General features: G+C 47.7%; 1 protein-coding gene across 1 annotated transcript in view; it reads right to left on the bottom strand.

Moving 5' to 3' along the window:
• Nucleotides 1-301: 301 nt before the first annotated feature.
• The window catches only part of HADHA (hydroxyacyl-CoA dehydrogenase trifunctional multienzyme complex subunit alpha), a 47,140-nt gene continuing 38,721 nt past the window's right edge, over nucleotides 302-8,720 (bottom strand). Inside the window, exons 14-20 of the mRNA XM_082427542.1 lie at nucleotides 6,788-6,874; nucleotides 3,898-4,038; nucleotides 3,418-3,486; nucleotides 2,432-2,627; nucleotides 1,614-1,728; nucleotides 913-1,058; nucleotides 302-825 (exon numbers count right to left, since the gene is read on the bottom strand). Coding sequence (XP_082283668.1) covers nucleotides 680-825; nucleotides 913-1,058; nucleotides 1,614-1,728; nucleotides 2,432-2,627; nucleotides 3,418-3,486; nucleotides 3,898-4,038; nucleotides 6,788-6,874 — 900 coding nt within the window. The 3' untranslated portion in view covers nucleotides 302-679. The remainder of the gene's footprint in view (nucleotides 826-912; nucleotides 1,059-1,613; nucleotides 1,729-2,431; nucleotides 2,628-3,417; nucleotides 3,487-3,897; nucleotides 4,039-6,787; nucleotides 6,875-8,720) is intronic.

Raw genomic sequence — 8,720 nt, 5'->3', positions numbered from 1 at the left:
TGCAACGGAAAGGAGTCTTTTATATGCTGGCCCTCCACACCTCTCCCACTGTTCTGCTTAGCCAGGGCCTCTTCCCCACTGTAAGCAGAAGCCCAGCCAAAGCATTTAAATACAGTTGGTTTAAAAGGTTTTAGGCTCAAAAAATCCCACTTTCCATCAACGCAGTTTCTCTCTTAAGGTGCTGCCCCAGTACATTCCTACCCCGAAGCACAGGGCGTTATTCCAGCTCACCCCTTGAAGGAAAGGGGCTTAAACCACAAGGGCAAAGACAGAAGAGAAAGCAGTAGGCAGGCAGAGAAGCTGATACTGTTTGGTTTTTACTGTTAAGTATTTGGCTGGGTGCAGAACTGCCCTCACCACCATTGGCCACCACTGGTCTCCTGGGAGGAACAGGCAGCAAGGATGGCTCCAGAGACGCTGCTACTCTGGGCCTCGGGGCTTACGAATTCGTGAGCACAGAGGGTTCCACCTTCCAACACGAAGTACAAACTACTTCACAGCCAGACTTCCCTGGGAGGGAGAGATGCCCACAGCTGAAGGCACTTTAATCAAGGCACACACCCAATGCCAGAATTTGTTTTCCTTCTGGTTACGCGGATAAACCTAGATGCCACTCTGTGGAGAACCAGCGCCGCCGCGGCTGGCGTCAGTGGGTGAGTGAGCAGGGTTCAGGGCCTGCTCACTGGTAGAACTTCTTGTTAGGGCTGCTGGCGTGGTCCATAAGCAGCTGGCACGGGGTGAACTGTTTTCCATAGGCAGCCTCGTACTTCCGGAGCCGGTCCGCTATCTTCTGAGCGCCATACAGATCCACAAAGCGGAAGGGCCCTAAAAGGAGAAATAGGATGTCGTTGAAGGAGAAGTGAAACGAGCCCCGGGATGAAGCGAGCTACCTTCCTGACTTGCAAGACCGACCTCCAAGACAGGGGGGGAAGCCAAGCCCGAAGACCGCGCCGATGTCTCCCTCTGTAGGCGTGGCCAAGACCCCTTCCTGCAGGCACAGGACAGCCTCGTTCACAAATCTGGTCACCAGGCGGTACTGGATGTCTTCGTCCGAGGAGCTGCCAACAGGGAGAGACATTCAGGGAGGCGGAGGGTAAAAGGGGAGGACGCAGGCGCCCCAGTGCAGAACGGGGGTGAGGGCTGGTGCTGCCGGAGCTCCGGGCCAGCCCTAGTGAACCTCCAACTCTAGAGAAGGTGCTGCCCTTGGAAAAAGACAGCAGAGGGCTACTTGCCCTAATTAACCCGAAACCGGGCACTGAGAACAGGGTCTGGCAGGGTAGACGGTACCTCTTGACATCAGCAGCTGCTGATTACAAATGATAATAAACAGTGTGGAGGTGAGCAGGCCTAGGAGAACCGTCTTTCTAGTTGCTCTCTGGGACCCTCAGAGGGAAGGCTTCCCAAGGGGTCTTCCCAAGGCTGGGCTGCAGTCCTTATCCTGAGGCCTGGTAGAGGACGAGGTGGAATGTGGAAGGGCAAAAAGTGTTAAGCATCAGGAATGTTCTCTCTGGTCACGTATGGTGATCATAACAAAAATGATGGTAGAGGGTCCAAGAAGCTTTGGGCTGGTGAGAAACACGCTTCTGCACCAATAGCCCCTCAAATGAACTTACACATCAGGCTGAGAAGGCATCTTCAGACCTGCCAAAATACTGTCTATGTCAGAGTTCAAATTCTTATTCTTCACACCCTCCTGGTAGATGTAAAAGCCCTTCCCGGATTTGCGACCTAAAAGAAGCAAGAAAAGGGAACGTTAACAAATTCTCAGAGCCCGGGCCTGAGAGTTCTCTTCTCTGCTAGTCTGTTATAAAGCTCTAGCCTCTTTTCCGTATTGCTGAATTTGTAGATCTAGCCTACTCTAGAAATTGGTGTTTGTCAGAAGAGTTGGCAGCGAAGGAAAAAAGAGCTTGTGTTTCCTGGAGCTTGGAAATCTGTGTATCTGGGTAGGAAAGGCCAGGTGGGTGAGTTTTAATGTCCAGGTATGCAACGCCAGGCCCTAGGATGCCCAGGTCCTAGTGTTGATTTTGTTGCTACTTTGCCGAGAGAGAAAACCACCTCTCTGGTGGGCCTCAATTACATCCTTTACTTAGAGGTTTACTTCCTCCACAAAGGTGGTCAGACAACATGGAAAGCCTGGATGCAATGCTCCCGCAGTATCACGGGTGTAGTAGACGCCTTGGGCAGGATGAAATGCCTGTCAATCTTGCATAGCCTGGGCAACGGCAGAGCCTCAGGAGGCCAGAGTTCTGCCTTTTGTCCATAATCTACAGGCCCAGCCTAGAAAGAGGTGGTCATGAAACCATTTTTAACTTCCCTATGACAGTGGGCTCTATGTTTAGAAAACACTCTTCCACACGGGCCTTCTGCAACTCTTTGGTCTCAGGAACTCTGTCACGAATGATGCTAGTTACGTTTCTTTGCGGCTACTCACCCAGGAAGCCCTTGGATATCATCTGCTTCAGCACTTCTAGGCTTCCACCTGCAAACCGCTCCCCAAACACTTTGCCTAGATTTTCTGCTACGTGTTTTGCTACATCCACGCCAACTTCATCCACCAGTGTAGCAGCGCCCACAGGAAAGCCAAAGCTTGTGGTCAGGGAATCCAGCTTCTTAGGGCCAACTCCTTCCTGGATGGGAAGTAAAGCAGGACCTCAGGGGAAGGCCGTCCCAGATTCCCCGAAGGGCTCCTTGTGCTGCCCTCACAAACGGCCTTGTGCAGCACCCACTTCTCTTCTGGGTGCCGCCTGGCCAGGCCCAGGACTGGGACTGTTTCACTCAGGGAAGCACAAAGAGGCTTGGGAGCCACAAGGGGAAAGTCTGAGCCTTTCCTAACCTACAGAATTTTAAGGAAGTCTAGAGATGAACAAATTATTCATTTCCTTTTTGTTTGCAATCCTGGATCTCAAGAATAACGAGATTCCATGCCAGACAGGGCTAAGTTTCCCGATGCTGAGAGAAGAGACGTTGCCGAGGAGCAGTACTGTAGAGTCCTGTGATGCCCAGGTCTGGTAAGAGCCCAGCGAGGAGTGGCCACGCCCTTCCCGCCAGTGACCGACCTGTATGGCCACTGGAGGGGTCTGCGTGCAGCAGAAGCAGGTGTAGCACCAATCCGACCAAATGGACCCTGTTCCGGAAGGGGATGCAGAAACCGCGCACAGAGCATGTCGGAGGCCTTTGGCTCATTGGAGCAGGGAGGACGCTAAGGGAGCAGAGCTAAAATTCTGCCCATCTTAGTGCAGTGTCAGGCCATGACTTCCCAGCCCTGTGTGGAAAGAGAGGGCACCAAAGGGCCTTCCTGGAGGAGAGCCAGGAGTCAGCGTATTAGAAGGAAGCCTGCTCCTCACCTTAACATTACCAGTTTGGAAAACTAGTTTAAAGAGTGGAAGATGCCTCAAACATTCTGAGATCGATACCAACCTGGAGAATTCTGATGACTTCAGACATCATGGGTGCGAGGCACCTGGTGGTATAGAAGCCAGGTCCGTCCTGCCAAGGGAGAGAATATGAGCTCATGGGCCCCTCAGTTGTGGGCACTTCCCAGGTCAGAAAGCGGTCTCTCTCCCCCGGAAGCCACTTCAAAACTCAAGGTGATTTATAATCTCCATCAGAATCCTTAATATTAAACTTCAAGGGAAGCCATAGCCAGGGGCAGCCTGGCTTGAATCCAGGAGCACAGCAGACAGTCTCACAGTCATCTGAAAGGTCTGGAATGGCTGGGAGAACCCGCCATGTCCCAGGCCCTGACTCAGCGGTCCACCACTGTCCATACCGTAGACCACCAAGGGGAAATCATATCAAAAGCTGGTATATTTAAACTGAAGAGTTAAAAACAAACCTGGAAATTTAAGGTTTCATAGAACCTTTCTGAATCTGCTGCTCTGACACACAGCTCCTTACCTTAACCACAATGATGACCTTCCCCTGTTTGAGACCAACTTCTACAGCAGAAGCAGTTGTGTCCTTAGAGGTTTTTGGAGTTGTGATAATCTCCAGCAGCTGCATCTTGTCCACAGGAGAGAAGTAGTGCATGCCAATCACCTGGCAAGGGGGGACAAAACATCGACAGATTTAAGAACTCTGAGAGGGGAAACTAATAGCATTCTTTTTTTTGCTAGGAAAGCACTGCAGAGAAAGGCGGTTGTAATACAGGAATACTGCTTGGTACCGTCAAGTGGTTTGGTTCCATGGTTCTTTGATTAAAAGTCCAGTATGTTCAGGAGAGAGCTAACTGGAATTCTCTTCCATCTGCTTCTAGGGCTTTTCACTAAGGGCAATGGATCCTACCAACAGTTAATGCCAAAATCGCAGCTAAAGGCCAAATTAGATTTACTGGGGAAGAATGAATGAGGGTTCCACTTATATTAATGATGTTGATGGTTTGGGTGAGAGGGTCCACTTTTTATGGGGTGTGGGGGGAGACAGGCAGAAGAATTACTTACTATGCTGGACTGTCAGAGATATATTTGGATTTTACATCAATGCGTCTCACCACCAGGATACTGTCGGCCCTTCATATCCACAGATTTCGCATACACAGGTTCAACCAACCGCAGATCCAACTGGTTGAATCAGATTCAACTGGTCTGACTCCTTGGATCTGAAACCTGAGGATACAGAGGGCTGCCCGTATTCACTGTACTACACTATTTTATATAGGGGACTTGAGCTTCTGTGGATTTTGGTATCTCCTGGTGGTCCTGGAACTAATCCCCCACGGATACCCAGGGACGACCGTACTGGGTTTAAATAACATTTCTCAACACTCAAATTCCCTCAAGGCTCATTAAACCAGTGACTCTCAAAGTCAAGTACCCAGACCAGCCGCACTAGCATCACCTGGGAATGTCAGAACTGCAAATTCTCAGGGCCTCCCCAGACCTACTGAATGAGGAACTCCAGGGGCAGGGCCCAGATCTGTGTTTAAGAAGCCCTCCAGGTGATTCTGATACATGCTAAAGTTTGAGAACAGCCTCATTAAGCTAACAATTAGATAGTCTTCACAACTGAACTGTGAAAGAAGTCTATCCATTAATTTATAGTTTTGCCTCCACTCCCCATTTTAGCTATAAGGTATTAACTAATATCTGCCACTGACTGACTGCTTACTATCCACTATTCATTAACACATTTATCATTTATCCTTTACATTTAATCCACTACAACTCTGTGAACTAGTCAGTCTAATGACCTAGATGAGGAAGAAAGACATCAGGAGGTTAAAATTAGTAGCTCAGGGTCAGTCAGTAAATGGCAGAGTGGGATGCCGTCAAGGTCGGCCTGTCTCCACAGCCTGCCCACTTCCCCTTGTGTAACACACAGGTCACTTGCATGTTACATCAACTTATCAATCCAAAAGTTGCTTCTAACCTCTAAATTATCCTTCTACTTATGTCTAAAATACTTAAAAAGACAGGACCTGATTCAGACTGTACTCCTGAGCAAAAGGAATTAGCCTTTACCATGTATAATTTATATACAATAAAACGCACAGATCTTAAAATGTTCAGTTTGATGAGTTCTGACAACTGTGTATCTACCCACGTAATCACTACCCCAAGCAAAACCTATCCACATCGTTCAAAAAAGCTGTGCCAAAAGGTGGCCAGCTGTGTCCTGGACTGCTGGGACTTTCTCAGTTGTAGCACTGGAGGGCCTGTGTCCTGGGCAAACCGAGAGGGTTGGTCGCCCTACTTGTGCCCCTGTGGCCTTACTCTTACGCGAATGACCTAGGCAAGCAGGTGCTAAGAGCCGCTCAAGGTCCCTGGGCGCGAGGACTGCTGAGCGTGATGCTTGTGCTGCTCCACGGGGGAGAGGAGAGGGTAGCATCCAAGGCGCAGCAGCAGGGTCTCCTCCGCTGCCTGCCAGCGCCGAGGAGCTGCTGTGAGTTATTACGACGTGGCCAGACTGTCTACCTGCCGTTACTCCGCGTTTGTGTCTTCCCTCAGCTGCCGCTTCTCCCCATGACCTCCTCCTGCCATCACTGAACCTGCCTCTATCAGGCCCACACCACTTCTAATCTGCTGCGTGCTAGGGAACAAGATGACCTTCAGCTAGCAAGCTATTAGAATGGGAATAAAAAGACTTTCGTGGTTTTAGTGCATGGACTTTGTATTAACGGTTTCAGCTGCTTAAAGGCCTTTTATATTTCCTGCCTACTTCTGGCTGGTTCTGCTTCGCTGAGGCTAACCGGTATCCTCCAGAGAGGCGAACTGTTTTATTTCTCCTTGAATGATTTCACTTGATCTCCCTGGTAGAGAGCAGAAGTCCAAAGATAGATTTCTAGGCATCATTCCAGATACTCACTGTAAGTGCTTCTACATCCACCCCTCTCATGTCCTAGGTAGAAGCTCTAAGCAAACCGGGGTGGACACATCCCACCACAGCCCCTGATCTTCCATTCCTGGATCTGGAGTTGGAACCAAACCCATCCCAGACAGTCACCAGAGTCTGCTCTGTAGCTCAAGTGTTATTTTGGAACATCTCTTCTTATTTTAGGGTCTATCTTTCAATACCCAATGTAATAAACGTAGGTTTTATAGTCTGAACCTGAATAATAATACCTATTAGGGATGCAAATCACCTATAAAGGTATATTTTAGTTGTAGTTCACTTGTTCCTGCATCTCACACTGGTCATGGTACTAGCTTTTTTGTGCCCAGTTTCTGGGACTACATCATCACCCTCATCCACTTCATAATCCATACCAGTCCCTTCTCAGATTCTAAGCCTTCATCAATGAGCCTGAAGCAGTAAAACATTTCAGGGTTTTCCTCTGTTCAGAATTTACCTTCTCAGGTCTTTTACTGATAGCAGCAATTTCGTTGATTGGGAGAGCAGATGTGTTGCTGGCAAAGACACAGTGATCTGGAATCACCTGCAGGAGAAAAGCATTTAAGAGTGTGTCATGTAGGCCTGGGAGATGACTGGAGTCCAAAGCAAAGCCAATGAGTGACACTTGGGCTCCGCCCACCCTTCACCTTTGAGAGAACAAACCATAATGTGCATGCCTATTTCATGTTACACATGTGTTACTAAGAAATGGTACACCACTATAATTATATCTACAGTGCATGAATACTATTATCTATTAGCTTTATCAACCTGTAGAATAGTGTCTAATGGAGATTCTCTTAGCATTCTGCCCACAATCTCAGCTTATTCATATTTTTATTCAGATGCTTGGATGAAAAACATGGAAGGCACAGCTGTCAAATTTGTGCAAATCTGGGCAGGCAGAATCCTAACATCAGAGATGAAGAATCAAGATTCAAGAAACATTCAACACGCTGAAAAACTGAGTGCAAAATAAGATGAATTATAATGAGGATAAAGGTAAAGTACTGCATTAAGATTTTATGAAAAAGAAGAAAGAGAAAAAAATAACTGAGTAGGTACCTAATGGGCAAGACCTGGCTTGGCAGTAAACTTGTGTTAAAGAGCCCATGATTTTATTTAATCAAAAGTATAATGTGAGCCAAAAGTAGAGCCTGATGATCAGAAAGCTAACATAGTCTCAAGCTGCATTATTAATGGTATGGTGTCTAATGTCGGTGGTAAAATTCTCTATGAAGAGCAAAGCAATGTCTCCAAAGATGGCTGGCAACAATCCTTCCCCTCCTCGTACGTGTGTGTCTCTCCTCCCATCCAGAGGCACAGTCTCTTTCCCCTCCTCTTAAATCTGGGCTGGCCTATGACTTGCTTTTACCAATGGAAAGTAGCAGAAGTGACTCTGCCAGTTCCAGGCCTTGCCTTATGAAGTCCACCGGCTTCTGCCTTGCTCTCTTAGAAGCCAGCAGCCATGCTGCAGAGAAGCTCTGGCTTGACCACTAAGCGAGGACAGGCCACAGGGAGAGGGAGGCGCCCCAACCAAGCTTTCAGCTGAATGCAGTCCCACGAGTGCCCCCACTGGGAAGCCACGTGGAATTAAGGGCCAGCCGCCTCGCAGAGCCCTGCCCTAACTGCAGAACTGTGAAAAGGACATTGTTTTTGCGGTGGTTTGTCACACGCCAAGAGAACACTGAGACATGGTGAAGACAGCAAAGGAGACAAGCAAGACAGTGAGGGGTCTGGAGGCAAGGATTATGAAGATATCAAAGGAGTGAGTTTCTTTAGTTCTGTGGAGAGGAAGAGAAGTGAAGTTTTAAATCCCCGAGGAATACCACATGTAGATTCAGCTTTACCATTTTCCCGTAAAGAAAGGAGAGGCCAGGTAAGAGGATGGACTTGATGGCCTCCTAAAGGTCTTTCACTTGAAATTCTTTGATTTTCCAAATACAGATCTGTTCTGGACCTTGCTCTTTTCCACCCTTTCTGAAAAACTTCTTTGAGTATCTCCTACCTTAGATGATTTCACTAGCTTCTCTAAAAAGGTAAAGGCCTGTGACATGTTACATAAATAACTACAACATACGTAACACTTTGGATTTTACCTTTAGCAATAATCTTCTTATTCTTTTCTTACTATCTGCTAAAAATTCATGATTCCCCGAATATCCTCCCTTTCCCCAGTCCATGGACTTCACGGACATATAAAACCCCTTTTTTTTTCTTTCTTTCCCTTTTCTTCTCCCTTAACCTTTATGTTTCAATGGGAACTACTGTACTGATTTGTTCATAGTCTGCACTTCTCTTGATCTGATCCCTCTTCTTTCTCTTTCTTTTCCTTGATCACTGGCTTCCCAACTGCTAAAACTAACAAACTTTTCTACACTCAGATACTC

Source organism: Balaenoptera physalus (genome assembly GCF_965194825.1).
Source record: "Balaenoptera physalus genome assembly, chromosome: 15".
In the NCBI taxonomy this organism is placed as follows: Eukaryota; Metazoa; Chordata; class Mammalia; order Artiodactyla; family Balaenopteridae; genus Balaenoptera; species Balaenoptera physalus.
Note: the sequence above shows the minus strand (reverse complement) of the source record. Positions and strands in the feature narration are given on the sequence as shown.